Raw genomic sequence first — 17,389 nt, 5'->3', positions numbered from 1 at the left:
AGACATTTAAGCTCAGAATTTGGAATTAATATTGAGTGTATCTAATATCAGTATATCTAATATCTGCTATTTGGATGGATAGGGAATTAGTATTGGAAACTCTATCCAATGCCGAGCGGTATTCAGCTTACTACCAACCTCTGTCTCGCGATTCTGAGCCATCCAACTCCGTATTGAGCTGAATCGTCCCTCCCCACCCCGACCCTCCCAATCTCTCTCTCTCTCGGCGCGCGACGCCATCCTCCCCACTGACCCAGATGCAGAGCTTGCGGCTAGCAGCGGCGGCCCTTCCTCACGGTGCAGCATCTCTCCTCTCGACGCGCGCGCGGAAATTGCGGCCTCCTTGCGGCGCAGCACCCACCCCTCGACGTTTGCGTGTAGCTTGCAGCCGGCAGGCGCAGCACCCTCCCCTTAACGCGCGCACAAGGCTTGCGGCCGCCGATGGGGGGCTGTCCTCGCCGTGCAGCACCCCTCCTCTCGACGCGCATGCAAATCCGAAACTAATTATAGTCAATATCTAGATTTTTAGATTTTGGAAATCTTGGAAGCTGGAAACGGGCAGCTTCCAGCAACTATTGAATTGAGAGCCCTTTTAGTACATCTTCTTAAAAATTTTCAAAAAGAGTTTCATATAAAGCTGTACCAAAAGATATTTTTCCAGCAGCTTTATCCATGAAATACCTAGTGAAGCTATTTCCAGCTTACACTGGGAAGAAGTTGGAAATTATAGCTTCGTCCAGCTTCTCCTACATTCTCATATTTCGCCAAACGATTTTAAAAATACGTTCAGCTTCAGACACTGAAGAAGCGGTTTCACCAGAAAAACTGTTTTAGAAGCTATTTTAGGAGAAGATGGTCCAGCTTCTCCCACGTCCTCATATTTCACTAAATGATTTTAAAAATACGTTCAGCTTCAGTAGAGAAGCGGTTTCACCGTAGAAACTGTTCTGGAAGCTATTTTAGGAGAAGATGCTATACCAAACGGGATCTAAGAAATTACTTTTTTACCCATGGTCATCCGGAGTAATTGCAGCGATCTGCCACTCCCAATGCTCATCTGTTTCCCGTCCTCATCCACACCACCGCTCATCTCTCTCCCCGACGTCCCCCGTCTCCCACAAGCTCCGCCTGGGTCTCTCTCCCAGGCAACCGGCAGGCGCAGGCCAACCGCGCGTGTCCCCGCCCAGGCGCTTGGCCGCGCGGCACCGTCATCGGCCCCGCAGGCACCCGTTGTCCCCACTGTTGGAAATTCAGGCAGCAAATGAGGAGCTCTTTAAAGTAGGAGTTAGGAAAACTGAGCTTACTTTACATTGGAGGGGTACATTGTCTTTTTATAGGACCCTCTAAGGCGGTTGCTACAGTAACCGCCCTGCTACAGTGCTGTTTTACAGCTAGGGGACAGCTTGCTAGCTGTAAACAGCAGGCCAAAATCAATTTGAACCCCTACTCTTAGATACCTAGAAGGATAAAAAATCCTCTACTTTCCTTAGCCACTAAGGAACCTAATAGAATCTAAAAACTTGTAAACATACAAGGTTTACAACTAACATTCTCCCCCTAAACCTTGTATGGTTAATTTACTTGACGTATCCCAATCTTGTCTCTTAACTCGTGAAACTTGACCCTTCCCAGTGGCTTTGTGAGTATGTCACCCAGCTGCTCAGCTGTTCTAATAAACTTGACCTCTATTTGCCCTGTCTCTGCATATTCTCTAACCACATGAAACTTCACATCAATGTGCTTACTCCTATCATTCAGCACATGATTTTTGATAAGGGAGATAGCAGACTTGTCAATCCTCAGTAATGGCCTTCCCACTTTAGTACCTAAGATGTCAGCTTGTATCCTTGCCAACCACACAGCTTGACAAGCTGCATTAGCAGCAGCTATGTATTCAGCTTCACAGCTTGAGTTTGCCACTACCTTTTGCTTCACCGACTGCCATGACACGGCCCCATCACCCAAGAAGAAGATTATCCCAGATGTGCTTTTTCTATCCTCCACATCTCCTGCATAGTCACTATCACTGAAACCAGTTAGAAGTGGTTCAGTCCCTCTTCCTCTTGCATAGAACAGCCCGATATCCTGAGTACCAGCCACATATCTCAGAATTTGTTTTACTGCACTCCAATGCTTCTCATGAGGCTCCTCCATAAACCTACTTACATATCCCATAACAAAAGCAATATCTGGCCTAGTATGGACCAAATACCTAAGGCTTCCCACAGCACTTCTGTATTTGGTAGCATCAACTAGGGGACTTGTACATTTCTTGCTTAGCTTCAGCCTTGTCACCATGGGAGTCTGACATGAGTTGCAGCCTGACATCCTTGTCTTCTCCAAAATTTTCCCTGCATAAGTCTTTTGACACAATGAAATGCCCTGTTCCTGCTGCTTCACTTCTATACCCAGGTAGTAGTGCAGTAAGCCAAGATCACTCATTTTGAACCTGAGTGTCATCTCCTCCTTGAACTGCTGAATGATCTTGCTGCTAGTCCCTGTAATGACAAGGTCATCAACATATACTCCCACTACTAACCTGTCAGCACCATCACCCTTGCAGTAGATAGCATGTTCAGATGGACTCTTCTTAAAACCCAAAGCAATCAGATTTTCATCCAGCTTCATGTTCCAGGTTCTAAGAGCTTGATGTAAACCATACAAAGCTTTATGCAGCCTATATACCTTGTGCTGATTGTTGACATCCCAAAAACCTGGTGGTTGTTCTACATACACCTCCTCCTTCAAATCCCCATTCAAGAAGGCAGATTTTACATTCATGTGGTGGACTTCCCAACGTTGATGAGCAGCCAACGCAATTAGCAATCTAATAGCTTCCATTCTTGCAACAGGGGCAAAAACTTCATCAAAATCAACACCCTCCCTCTGAGCATATCCCTTGACCACTAGCCTTGCTTTGTGCCTTACTATTGTTCCCTGCTCATCCCTTTTTACTTTGAACACCCATTTCAATCCAATTGCCTTGCGCCCAACCGGCAAACTGGTCAATGTCCAAGTATTGTTCTCCTCAATGGTTGTCAGCTCCTCAACCATTGCATTTTTCCAGCACTCATGCTTCAGAGCTTCTGTCAGAGACACAGGTTCCTCAGCACTAACTGCCAGGAGCTCCACATCCTCTAGAAATCGCTGAGCATAACCCGGTGGATTTGCTGGCCCAAGCAAGTTATCAACAGTTCGGAAACGGAGAGGTGTGTCACCGGTATGTTCATCATCCAGCTGCTCTTCATCTATAACACCAGGAGGTGACACAAATTGAGCAGGTGACACAACAACAGCAGGGAAATTTGGTGCTGCCGGTGGTGTCCCAAATTCTGCCGGTGGTATACCTTGATCCGGCTGTGGTGTACCCTGCTCCGCTTCCTGCTCTGCACCTCCAACTGCGCCCTGCACCACTGGTTCCTCTCTTCTTCCAATTTCTTTGTATTCCCTGTTCCTCTCCACTGGGTACAGAATGGTAAAGATGCCACTTCCATCACTACTGCCACCAGCTTCCTTTTCCCTTGTTTCTGCCCAATCCCACTGGGCTCCTTCATCAAATACAGCATCCCGAGTGATGACCACTCGACCAGAGATAGGATCATAAGCACGATAGGCCTTAGAACCCTTCTCATACCCGATGAACACCATCCGCCTCCCCCTGTCTTCTAATTTCTTCAGATTCGGCCTAGTGTTCCTCACATACACCACACATCCGAAAGTCCGCAGGTGATGAACTGCAGGCTTCTTCCCACACCACGCCTCATAAGGTGTCATCCCCTCAACACCCTTCGTTGGCGCTCTGTTCAACAAATACACCGCCGTTGCAACTGCTTCTCCCCACAGCCACCCCGGTAAATTCTTTGCCTTCAGCAAACTTCGAGTAGTCGCCACTATTGTCGCATTCCGGCGTTCCACAACACCATTATGCTGCGGCGAGTATGGCGCTGTCAGTTGCCTTTGCATCCCGACCTCCGCACAGAACTCCATGAATTCAACAGAGGTGAATTCTCCTCCCCTGTCTATGCGCAACATCCTCAATTTTCTCCCTGATTTTGCCTCGGCTGCAAGCTTGAATTGCTTAACCGAATCTGCTGCCTGGTCCTTTGAGCGCAGAATCGACACCCACATGAATCTGCTCCTATCATCAACCATCAACAGAAAATACTTGCTGCCACCTGCAGTTGGAGGAGAGATTGGCCCGCACAAATCACCATGGACCAGATCAAGCACCTCCTCTGCCCTGAATTCCGCCTTCTGCGGAAAAGACAGCCGCCGCCGCTTCCCCGCCATGCACCCTTCACAAAGCTGGTTCACATGAGACAGCAATGGAAGCCCGCGCACCATTCCACGGCGCGCCAATGTCCTCAAGGCCTGAAAATTCAGGTGTCCGAACCTTGCATGCCACCTCCATGCCTCATCTTCTGTGCACGACGCCAAGCATACCGGCTATATGACAGGAATGTCCAGCACAAACAACCGATTTCCCTTGCGAGGCGCATGCGCCAGCAGCACGCCACTCGGATCCCACACCTTCATCACTCCATCCTTGATCACAACCTCATGTCCAGTCTCATCCAACTGACCCACGCTCACAATGTTTGTAGTGAGACGCGGTATGTAGTACACATTAGACAGGATCTTGTGTTCACCGGTTTTGCAGACAAAGAGAATAGTGCCACATCCTTCAATCTTCGCTGTAGAGCTGTCACCAAAGCGGACAGAACTGACCACATTCATGTCAAGTTCAGCAAATGCTGCACGAGAACCAGACATGTGGTTCGTTGCCCCGGTGTCCAGCACCCAGCTCCTCACATCTCGTACACCACCTTCATCCAGCTGGGCAAACACCTTCTCCTCTCTCAACTGGACATCCCTTACAACCTCCTCTTCAGCGGCAGTCACCATCAGTAGCGCCTCTTCCTCCTCCTGGACAAGATTCGCCGCCGCCGCCACTTCCTTCTCTTTCTCCCTTCTACGGCACTCCCTCGCCCAGTGCCCTTTCTTGCCACAGCGGTTGCAAACGTCGTCCGGTTTTGGACCGAACTTGTTGCTAGGTTCGCCCTTCCCCTTGTGCGACCTTGCGTGGCTGTCGCCTCGGCCTCGACCTCACCTGCGACCTCTTCCTCTGCTGCTGCCACCACGCCCACCACTGCTGGAGCTACCACGCGCTTCTTGGTTATTTAGACGCACCCGCCACTCTTCCTCCGTGAGGAGGAGGCGGCCAGCTTCATCTCTCACCGGCGCCGGCTTCTTCCTTTGCTCCACAGCACGTAGTCGACCAGTGGCTTCTTCAATGGAGATCTTACTCAGATCAAGTAACGTCTCGATAGAGATCGCCACCTGCTCCAAGCTCTCCGGCACCGAATGCAACAGCCGCTTCACAACTTCCTTCTCCGTCACCATATCACCTAGAGATCGCAGCTGGTGTGCTAACGTGTTGAGCCTGAGTGAGATCTCCTCAACACTCTCCCCGGGCTTGAAACGGAGATTACTGAACTCCCTCCTCAGCTGCTCCGCATTAGCCTCCTTTACCCGCTCAACACCAACACGCACTTCCCTAATCGCCTCCCATGCCTCCTTGGCTGTTTCTTTAGTTGCCAGCCCGGTGTGCATGTCTTGCGGCACCGCTCGAAGCAATGCCGCCAAAGCAGCCCGATCATCCCGGTATTCCCCCTCACCGGTCTCGATGATCTCCCATAGCCCCGCTGCCTGCAGGTTAACCTTCATCACCAAGGACCACTCCGTGTAATTGGTTCGGGTCAACATGGGGTAGACCACTGCTGCTGCTGTTCTTTCCACAACCCTCTCCAGAATCACCTCGCGGCCACCCATGGTGCGGCCTCGATGGCGACGTGCTGGTGGAGACAGCGATACCCTTCGATCACGCCGTGGAGACGGCGTTCGCCCAGCACGCTGTTGCCTTCTGGGAGCTGATGCAGCAGCCATGGATCAGCCCAACCTGGCTCTTGATACCAAGTGTTGGAAATTCAGGCAGCAAATGAGGAGCTCTCTAAAGTAGGAGTTAGGAAAACTGAGCTTACTTTACATTGGAGGGGTACATATCCTTTTATAGGACCCTCTAAGGCGGTTGCTACATTAACCGCCCTGCTACAGTGCTGTTTTACAGCTAGGGGACAGCTTGCTAGCTGTAAACAGCAGGCCAAAACCAATTTGAACCCCTACTCCTAAATACCTAGAAGGATAAAAATCCTCTACTTTCCTTAGCCACTAAGGAACCTAATATAATCTAAAAACTTGTGAACATACAAGGTTTACAACTAACACCCACTCGGTTCGCCGCCGCTCGTCCCCGCCGGCGGTCGCCGGTCCTCCCCGCCAGCGTCCGCCCCGGCACGCCTGTCCGCCCCTCCCCGCGCGCCCGGCGAGGTGCCACCGTCCCCTTCCCCAGCAGCGGCCGCGCCGGCAAAGCACGACCCCGGCCGCGACAGCCCCAGCGACGGGTGTGGTTATGCATCATTTCATCATTTGGTTCCGCCGACCATCACATGAAAGGGCGTGATTTAATTTTCCCATAATTTAATTAATTATTCTGCCAACCCAACTGAAGACCAGTATTAGATCTGTATGCATGCAAATAAGAGAGAATAATAATTATGATGTTATCTTGGTGCATGCAAATTCGAAACTAAAAATTATAAATATTAAACTAAGAATCCAAATTTAATTTAAATTACTTTATTATTTTTTTATGATAAGATCTTCAAACAAGACCACACTTGCTTATATTTGCATTATATTTTTAAATATATATTTTTTAATACTCAATAATGAATTTCGGGTATAGAAAGAAATATTTTAACAACACAAACAGATGATTACTTTTACAAACAAAAGTTAAATATAAGGAACAAATAATAATGTATAACGAACAAATATTACACATCGCGAACATTTGATCGTATAGGATAAATAATAAAAAATAAATATCGTGAGTAAATGAGTCAACATCACAGAATAAAATCGAACAAACAATTTAGTTACACGCAATAGGTAATTTTACATGAAGACAAATGCATCTACTTGCAAAAAATATTTTTATAAACATATATACAAGTGCTAAACAAGTTGGCGTATAAAGGAAATAAATCATCTCACACACCAATTTATAAATCTACAATACAAATAAATTAATATACATTAAGTATGACTGTTTTAAATATAAACAAATAGTTTTATACTATAATTTATTATTTTCTTCAATGCGTTTGCATAGCAGATAATCCAATCAAATATATATATATATATATTTAATAATACACAATTATAAAACGAATATCAAGATAAGAATACAAAAGGAAAATAGTATAAATAAAAGGAGAAATGAAAAATATTTTGTATATGCAGGCTTGGAATAAAAAATAGGAAAAGAAAAAGAAAAGAATGAAGGAAAGAAATAAAAGAATAAAGAAAAGAGAAGAGAAGAAAAAACTACTCGCGTGACCTAAGTATAGGCTGCATGCCTACATGTTGCATGCGTGCATGCATAATAAATCAAATAGTCGTCTACGAGTCAATGATATGCAGCATGCATAATTAGCCAGTAGCCATCTACAAAATCAATGCGGGAGCCAGCCGGTATCTGCACATGCAAGGAAAAATACTTTTGGGCCGAAACAGTCTGTTAGGCTGAATTGGAGCTGAAAATCCCAAACAAACTTCTTCGGGTGACAAAAGTTTTAAATCACGGAGGCAATATACAGCCACACCGCCCGGCGACGCCCATCCCCTTCCATGGAAACTATATGTCACTCGCATTATGCCATCACCTGAAGGCGATTTTTAGATAATTTCAGTGCCCGGCGACGCCCATCCCCTTCCATGGAAGCTATATGTTGCTCGTGTTATGCCATTACTTGAAGGCGATTTTTAGATAATTTTAGTCCAATTACAATTTCAGCCCAGCTCTTCCTCTTCTTCCTCCTTGCACCGCTTTTTCCTCCTTGCGCCCAGCCGCTGCTTGTGGCCGCCGTTGGGGTTAGGGCTTCGGGGATTTGGGTAGGTTCGAGGTTTCGGGGTTCAGGGTTCAGGTTGCCGGGATTGGGTTACCTTTGGTGTGCCAGGCCATAGAGGGAGGTCGCCGGCGGCAGGGTAGCGGGCGGAAGTGGCAGGTTGTGGCCGAGGTGGTGAGGCGGCGGGAGCCGCCACCTCGCAGGCTGTGGAGGACAACCGGTGGCTCGTTGTTGCGGCGGGGGAGTCACAGCAAGCTCTCGACTAGGGCGGCGGTGGCTTCGACGGTGGCGGTGGCGAGCAGGGTCGGCGGCGACAACTTCAAGGGTGGGAGCCCTCGAAGGCGGAGGTGGCCAGCGGTGCGGCGGAGGAATACGAAGCCACTGATTCATGGGCCGCTCGCTCTTGGACCACGATTCGTCGGAGGAAGATGCTCCTTTAGGTAACAATCTGCGATTCCGTCACCTGAAGTGACATATAATCGCGCCTATCCCCTTCCCCTTCCATGGCCGCGTTGACAGCGCATGACTAAGAATGAAAACGTATGGAAAAAATCCCGTCCCGTCCGTATTTCTATATTTATCCCTCCCGTTTCCGTATTTACGGAAAAATATGGAAATGGGACGGGAAGCGGGAAGGGGTGTATCCCGCCCATATTTGCGGGATCCCGCTTTTGTCCAGAATGATCTCGTCGTATATAAATCCAGAAAAGATTTAATAGACACATCATATATCCACTCTTATTTCTTAACATCACTTCACGGTTTAATCATAAAAAATACGAAACCTTAATTATATTTTTTAAAAATAGCTTGCGTAAAAAAGTGTATAGTGTTATATTGATACGAGGTGAATAATAATTTAACAATAATGTATTCCGATAAATTTTCCGATTTCCACCTGTTTCCGTAACCCATATATTCTATTTCTGCTCCCGTTTTTCGTAACAGGAACGGAAATGGTCGAGGGGTTTTCCCGCCCGTTCCAGTCCGTTTCCCTCCCTACGCACGACCCCGCACGACAGGCCTCGTGCTTACTCTAACACGACTGGGCCGAATTTCCACCTACTCTGGCCCAATGGGTTAATGGAAGAGCCGCAGCCGTACTCCAGCCCACGCTCTCCGAGTTGCCGCCTCCGCCTCCTTTCCATGGCTTTCCCCCCCTCTTCGTCGAGCCTCCGCCGCCGACGGCGAGCTCCTGCCGGTGAGGCGAGACGCCGTCTCGGACCCTAAACCCTAATTCCGACCCACTCACCCACCTAGTCCCTTAACCATGGAGGACGCCCTCGCTACATCGCCCCTCGCGCCTCCTCCTGCCCCCCTCGCCGCCGCTGCCGTCCTCACTCGCCGGCGGTCGCACCTCGACAGCGCCTCCTACCGCACGCTTTCCCGCCTCTTCTCCCACTGCCTCCACCTCCAGCCGTCGTCCCGAGAGGGGACCGCGCCGACCGAGGGTGAGCCCGCCGTCGCGAACCCTACCGGCGGGGACTCCGGCGATTCCGCACAGGTGCCTGGAGGTGCCGATTTTGATCGGCTGAAGGATGTGGAGAAAGAGGCGGAGGATGCGGGAGGCCCTTCGCTCCAGGAGACCGTGTCGCCAGCGAGGGAGCAACCGGCCGCGTCGAACCCTACCTGCGACCCTTGTGAGTCTGAGGCTCCGCAACGCTCGCATGATGATGTGGACGAGGTAGTTGCTGTAGAAAGCACCTGTGGTAACACCGGCGCCGTTGTTGAGGAGTCGGGGATTGGAGCTGGAATGGTGGTGGTGGAGGACGATGCTCTGAAGTTGGTGAAGGCTTGCTTGGAGACTACTGACGTTGACGAATCAGTAGAGGGAGCATTGGGTAATGACGATGGGCAGCTGCTGCTTGACGCGATGATGACCAACTTCACTGGGCTGATTGATGATGTTGGTGCTGGCGTGATACCAGTGCAGACTTGTGTGGTTTCTGGAGTTGAGCTGCAGGATAGCAAAGCATCTGAGGATTTGAAACAATCAGGGGGTGGGATTGAAGATGGAGAACCTGTGAGAAATTTAGATCGTAAGATGAATGAAGATGGTGGTTTCGAGGAAGGAGAGATTGAGGGTGAGTTTCAGGATTTGGATTCAGAAGAATCTGGAGATTCTGAGCTTGTTGATGATGATAATGCTGAAGATGAGAAATTGGGAGGCTATTCCGTTAGCAGGGGCTCAGGGGCTTGTGATCATGGCATACAGTCTGTAAATTTGCACTCGAAACCTGGAATTATAGGGAATGGTCATCTTACACTGAACAAGGATGCTAATGTCAGGGGTGATGAACAAATATCTGTTACCAGGGCTCAAGCTGTCAGTTATGATGAAGTTGTGGATTGGAATGTGACGCCACTGCCTGACAATGTGGTATTGAATAGATCACTCTTTTTTTATAAACTGATCAGTTTCAAACATTACTTATTGTTGCTTCTTCTGTGTAATAATGTTAATGTATTTTCCAGTTTGTTTACCTAGTGAGGTTCAATGTTTCATGTGATGCCAATGTTTTCCAATATTGAATTTTCAGTAGCTTATTTTTTACAAATCATACATGTCTAGGTTTTAAATTACACAACTTACAAGTTACAATGATACAACATTTACACTCCGTAATACAAGCACAAACTCCATGCCGGAGATGGCTGTCTTTGTGCCATGATTACAATACATTCTTCTCAGCTGATGTTGTTTTGGCTGGATATAGTGATTTTCAATATCTGCCATTCAAATCTATTACAGGCTACCAACCCTGGGAAGAAGACAAAACGCACTTTGACAGAAGAGAGGAAGGCTAAAAAGACAGTATGTTATGGTCTTGGCACCATTTGAATTCCATCGCTGTTGTCTGAACTGTGTCTTCTAAAGTGTGAAATTTGCTTTCTAATGTTATTGACAATTGATGTGCAGGAAAATAAAAGAAAGAAGCGAGCACAGCAACGGATAGCTGATGGAGTCAAAAGACCAAAACTTCAACATGTTACAAAGCCAAAAAAACCTTGCCACTTCTACGACCATGGGAAGTGCCAGCAGGTAAGTTTTATCTGGCCAACCTAACTTATTTCACTTGGAGCACATTGTGTTTTTCATCTAGTGCTACTTCTCCTTTTACATTTTCTGCCATCCTTTAGGCTGAAAGTTCATGTATGGTGCTGGTTCCTTTGTATTGTGATGTAGTCATAGATTGCTAGATATCATGGTCGAGCCTTATGAAATGAAAAAGATGTTAACCTAAGCTGTTTCATGTGTATAATTTTCTATTTCATGCTGAGTGGATTTTTTTTTGTTGATAGTTAGTTAGAGAATCTGATTTTCCTTTTCTCTTTTGCAGGGAAGTAAGTGCAAGTTCTCCCATGATTTTACACCAACAACAAAATCTAAGGTATCTTTGTTATCAAATTATCATTTGGTTGTAGTGTTTCTTGTGCATTATAATTGTACTGTTATGTGTACTGGGTTTCTGTACAGGGGCTTGTCCTTCAAAATAGACCTATTTTCTCCAAAGCCATCCCTCAGTCCGTGCTGAATTATGGTCCTATATGTAGCAATAGGATACCAAATTACCAATACCACTCACTCAAAAAAGAAAAGAAAAACATGAGCATATTTCGTTCACACTTGCACATACTCTATATTTCAATAAGGCTCCATTTCGAACTTGAGCAAGATGGTAAAATAAAATGTCCCTACTGATGCTTACAATTTAGGTTGTGCACAAAATTATGATTGCTCACATGATATGTCAAAATGCATCTAACTACTCTTATTTGGTTTTGATGCATGTCATGTTTTTCTAACACATTTTTCTTTCTTACAGCCCTGCAAGCATTTTGCATGTGGTTCTTGTTTGAAAGGGGATGATTGTCCATATGATCATGAGTTGTCAAAGTATGACTGCCATAACTATAAGAATAATGGCATGTGCATCAGAGGTGATAGATGCAAATTCTCTCATGTGGTACGTAATTGACCTAATGGTTTTCTGCCTTTTACTTATAAGCGTAATAGCCTGAGATATTTTGACAGCCATTAAATAAATGATTAATTATACACAGATGCGAACTACGGAAGGTACTCCCACACAAGATGCAAAACCATCTGATGCTTCACTGGCATATGAGAAAACCAACCGCAGAGAGCATGTAAGCAGCCAGAAAACCCCAACAGTTCACAATGGTGAACCTGTGACGTCTGCTTCTACCAAACAACAGTGTTCCATCCTGAAAAATCTGGCTGGCTTCTCTATCAATTCTCAAAACATTTCTGATCGTATTCCAAAGGGTGTGCAGTTTCTTCCGTTTGATAAAAGTGGATCAAATTTGAGCAGCCCGCACCTGGATGCTTTGTCCATTGAGAAGCCTAGGAATGCCAATGCCACTCAACATCAGTACTTTGGAGGACATGGAGCAGAAAAGCAAAAAATTTCCAAGCAAAATGGTCAGGAATCACTGCTAGACGAGAAGAATTCATCAAATGAAGCTACTATGCTTCCATTTTCAGACCCCCCAAAAGCTAGTTTACCTACTAATTCTGCTGCAACATCAGTACATACTCAGCCTGAAATCTCAGAGGCCTCTAGGATTTTGCAAGAGTTCTTGTTCGGTGCTGGCAGTTAGAGGAAAGTATGTGTGCGTTATTCTACCTTTTCATACCTCTATTTTACAGTTATATTTGTGTTATATAGCAAGTCACTACGAAATTTTGCCGGTTGTAGTTTATAAGGATTGAGTTTATGCCCATGACCATGTGATACTTCTGATACTCGGCCTCCAGTTTCCCATGACTGACAATAGGGCTTGTTTAGTTGATTCCTTGTGAATATGGGTTTAATCTTGAATTTATCTGCAGCTTTGGCACAGAAACCTAACATGATTCCTTTGTTTAGATGTCATGGGAAAGTTGAACTCCAATTCACGAAGTAGCGCAATGGGACTTGATGTGTCATATTTTGGTTCCTAACAGGGACTGTTTTGTGAGGCACCTCTCCTGTCAGGTGTGTTCCGAACATTTCTTTCTGTTGAGCTGTTGATTGAAAGATTCTTCCCCAGGAGAACATACTGTATGTAGGCCGATTTTCTCCAGCTGCTTTGCTATCAAGCTTCTGCCTTACCCTTAAAGAGTTTGAGGAAACAAAAGTGATCTTGTCAACTTTTTTCATGCCAGGGAGCCCAGATTCCTCCATGCAAGAGCTTTACGTCGTTCCCACATGAGAATGGCACTGCCAATTAGTCTTGGATCATCATCATGATTCGGGGCACATCTGTGGCAGAATTATGGGTCCTTTGGTGGCGACCAACATTAGCCTGGTGCCGTGCGTGGTCTGGACTTGCATTCACGTGGTACTCCCAGGATCTCCGATCCTATCTCTTGTGTTCAGAATTACTTGTGAACTAGCTGGAGACCGCGGTACACCACGCAGATGCTGGAGGGGCCAGATATGAGCTGGACTGTGGCTATTGTCTCAAATCCAGTTCGGGCATGTCCGGTGCCTACTTGCTGTCGAAATCTCTGCTGATGTTTCATCGATTCGGAATTACAATCACATGGTCACTGGGAGGGCTCACATGCTGATTCAGCACTGCAGCTTGCCATGCAAGCAGGCATGTGAGCTGTGCCCCTCTACTACTGCTGGGCGTGCTGCCACATGACCAGGTGACTGACGCTGTATCACCGGAACAGTCAGGTCTGTTCTGTGGATCGTATGATGGTGTCATCTCTCTTTTGTGAACAAAGGTGGTGTCATCTCTCTCGGAACAAGTTGCCATCTGCAGTAAATCCGCATCTTGCGTTCTGTTTTCATGTTGCTGCCTTGTGCGCATGGAAGGAATGGTTTAGGTGTACTAGTAATTGCCACTTGATTTGTTAACAAGAATCTGAGCTGAGGTAAGCCATGGTATGTTACCTTGATGGCAAAATATTACTGTCACCTCCTGAAGACCTGAAAGCAGCTGACTCGGCATTATGGTTTGGGCGACTTGTGCACCTGAACATGTGTCCCTGTTTCGTGACACGGCAACTGGATATGCTGGTTCACGTGTCGATGAGATGAGGCTGTGAGATCCTCGTCTCTGGGAAAGTGAGGGCAGCTACTACTCTGTCGCTTTCCCTGGCTACTTGGTGAAGAATTCTCGTTTATAAGTTTGTGAAGAAGCCCTTTCCTTTCACCTTCAAACACGCCGGAGAAGCTCAGCTCAGCTCGTCTGCGGCTGCCGCACACACGCATCGAGCTCCGAAACAAAATATTTCCACATGTAGCTATGAAGTGTTGCTCTACTAGAACTTCAAGCCGGGACAAAGCTAGCTGTCTCCTTCAAAATTTCATCATATTTGGCAGTTACTTTTATCTTTTGGATCTTACGCAGCCAAACATATGAAACAGTTGAGGGAAGATCGATCGTTCCGTGTGTTCCTTTTCCTTTCTCTCTCTTTCTCCAGTCAACAATTGACTGAACCAATCGGTTGGTAGACGAGAGCACTTCCACAGGAGCACATGCTCTGGCTGCGTTTGTTCCACAGCCGCAAAGTGACCTTAGCCTGACAGCTCGTTCCGTTCACCCCTCTCAATCTGAACTTGCTGCTTGACGCTCGTTCGCGTTCGCACTGGACTTATTCCTTCACACCCCTCTCAATCTGCTAACTGGAAAACTCCTGCATTCCTTCTGCTAATGTCTGGCGACCAGGGCCCTCTCTGAATTCAGATTCAGCTTGAACAGCCGCTTACTGGGACGCCTCTGCTGCAGTTGAATCCCTAACAGCATGGCTCCTGTATGTATCGTGTACTCCACTGTTCATTAGCAGTTGTGCTTTGACTGCTGAGACTGAATCCATCGTGGCCGTTGCTAGAGAATAAGCCCTTGCTCATGACTTTACGTCTCTTTCCCAGCCTTGTCAGACAGCAGCAATAACAAGTACAGTTGATGCTCAACTAAAAGTATTTAAATTCCTAGATTCAAAGATTTTTTTATCTACTTCACCACATGTCTGAATCAGGGTCTCGATTGTTCATGTGAACATGTGGACTCAGGTTATCATCAAGTGTTTGAGCATCGATCAGCAGCTGGTTAATCACTATCGGTCGCGGCTTATCGATAAGGAGCAGGAATAATTGGGGCTAGTTATGGTGCTCGAGACCTCCAGGCCTTGAGCCCTTTCAGTGCCATGTAGCTCGTGCTGTGCTGTGCATCCCTTTCCTGATCCTGTATTTGGTGAAGACACAATGGCATCATGGCTTCTTCATCCTACCAAAACTCGATTTTTCTTGGGGGCAAAGCTTGCAGGAAAGGTACCTGTCGGCCTCCTGCTACGGCAGCTTCCGTCAAGATCAGGAACGGAGGCCTATCACCAAAGAATCTCCAGAACACGATGTCGACTGAGGCGACTACGACGATCCTTGAACCCTGGATTGTGCCTCGTCCTCATGCTCATCATATATCATCTCACAATCTACGCAAACACTCGCACTTCTCCTCACCAAGAGGTTAACATTCGTACCATTTTTCCTCATGATCTTTCTGTCCAATCTTGTACGAGATAGCTAACTAACTTACCATTTTTCTATTTCAGCAGGTCTACTTTTTTTTGTTTCGACGACGACAAAATGCGCAATTCATCGTTCAGGGGAGCGTGTGCTTGCGCTGTCGATCAGATTGTATTCCAGCTTTCATGGCTCATGTTGCCTGAATCCCGAGCTTCCTTCTCCCAATTGCCCAATTGGTCGACCTCCAGCTCTCTGATTCAAAAACTACGTCTGCAAGAGTGGGGTAGGCCTGTCATTTTCATGACAAGGACATGCTTATATTCGGGCTCATAATTCGCGCCTTGACCGCCTTTTTCTAAAATCATACACGATTATAATTTGAGTGCATTGATGCTGATATATATGGCCCTACCTGCAAATAAAAATCGCAAGTATCTACAATGAGCAGCTCTTCATGGAGCCAGCTAGCATGCAAAAATGTGTGCATTGACTGCTGAGATTCAATTGTGTTTTGTGTGTGTGATGCTGCACAAAGGATGAAGCCTACTCCTACCTTTGCTGCTGACTGCCTGTTGGCACACGATGCCAAATTATCTGCTAATCATTGGTGGTGGTGGTGTTCATGTGGATCTTCCTTTTGGTCTTCTTGTGTTGGGAAAAAGGCTGGATCTAATCTTCCTCTGGATCGATGCTAAAGAGCTGCTGCGATCTGTCAATGATGTGCTGAGAAAAGGCAGACCAGCAAGTCGCGTAGTGGATGAGTGCCTTTTGCAGCCCAAAAGGACCAAAGCTAAAGACACGGAGTGAATAGATACATGTGCTTGGTATTGCATTGGTATCATCAGTTCTGACAATAATTGGAAACTGAGTCGGCACATTCTATAGAGCGTGTCCGTTTTCTGCTCCCGATTCAAAATTTGATAGTTGTAAGTATAGTTTGCCGTAATTGTCCCCAGCAGTAGTGGAGATGGGTTCTTTTTTTCTAAAGTAAGAGAGATGGAAATATGGTTCTCTTACCATGATTCAACTAGCTGCCACTTTGAATCCTGATTCAGTTAGTAAGGTACTTCCTCCGTTTTAAAATATGTGATGTTTAGAACAAGCAAAATTAATTCTTTTTAAGCTATTTGTCAGTCTAAACGTCATATTTTCAAATGGAGGGAATACAATGTTTGAAAAGCCACTAGGCGTAGCCTACCACATAGGCATTTAGGGTCTGCTTGGGAGGGATTTTATCTGCTTCAGCTTCATCGGTTTTACGCAAGTCGAGACACTGTAGCGTGAAGTTGTTGAATCTGAGTGAAAGCAATTTATTTGGCTTCACCGGCTTCAGTTTCACCATTGAAGCTGTTTTGGAAGAACCCTTCAAACAGTTCCTTATACTTTTTTGTTATTAGCATGGAAAATTAAAGAAAAAAACATGTTCCAACACCTACGGACAAAATTTGGGGAAACACCTATAGGCACCGAGCGGAGGGGTGCTACTGTTCCTGACTTATAGGCACTGCCTAGTTTCTCTATTTTAAACACTGCCATGGTACCACTTTGGCTTACCCCCGTGAAGAGACCTACCATTTTCTTTACTTCCCTCTGTTCTTTTTTCTTTTAAAAAAACGATTGGGAGTTCTTGCACTTAAAACAATTTTTATTTGAATTCTGAACTAACTAATCACTAAAGATTTTAGAGCAAACTTTTACTACAAGTACTTGCCTTGGATCATGAACCCATCAAAGAATCATTTAGTCTAATATACTAAAGGTCAAACTGTACTGTTCCACCCTGTGCCAAATCATCGAGGCTTCCAATACGAATACACACACTTCATTTTAGATTCCTTTTAGACTAAGGTTATAAACCGATCTTCTATATCCAAAAGTTCCCAGAGTTCTTAGACTTTAAATCTCAAATGAGGGTCTCAAAATATAAGAAAG

General features: G+C 46.2%; 1 protein-coding gene across 3 annotated transcripts; it reads left to right on the top strand.

Annotated features, from left to right (window-relative positions):
• The first annotated feature begins 9,051 nt into the window (after window positions 1–9,051).
• LOC112894437 (zinc finger CCCH domain-containing protein 7) lies at window positions 9,052–14,390 on the top strand. 3 transcript variants are annotated; one of them, XM_025962157.1, is made up of 8 exons: window positions 9,052–10,350; window positions 10,723–10,785; window positions 10,891–11,013; window positions 11,312–11,362; window positions 11,798–11,938; window positions 12,036–12,608; window positions 12,866–12,973; window positions 13,144–14,390. In XM_025962157.1, the coding sequence occupies exons 1-6, from the start codon at window positions 9,241–9,243 to the stop codon at window positions 12,594–12,596; spliced, it is 2,049 nt and encodes a 682-aa protein (XP_025817942.1). In that variant the 5' UTR covers window positions 9,052–9,240; the 3' UTR covers window positions 12,597–12,608; window positions 12,866–12,973; window positions 13,144–14,390. The 3 variants fall into 3 exon arrangements, with proteins under 3 accessions (XP_025817942.1, XP_025817940.1, XP_025817941.1); XM_025962155.1 differs by having other exon boundaries at window positions 9,054–10,350; window positions 12,036–12,602; XM_025962156.1 differs by having other exon boundaries at window positions 9,054–10,350; window positions 12,036–12,602; window positions 12,866–13,039.
• Window positions 14,391–17,389: the final 2,999 nt, after the last annotated feature.

Source organism: Panicum hallii, chromosome 5 (genome assembly GCF_002211085.1).
Source record: "Panicum hallii strain FIL2 chromosome 5, PHallii_v3.1, whole genome shotgun sequence".
Taxonomy (NCBI): domain Eukaryota; kingdom Viridiplantae; phylum Streptophyta; class Magnoliopsida; order Poales; family Poaceae; genus Panicum; species Panicum hallii.
The sequence above is the reverse complement of the archived record's forward strand: the minus strand, read 5'-3'. Positions and strand labels throughout refer to the sequence as shown.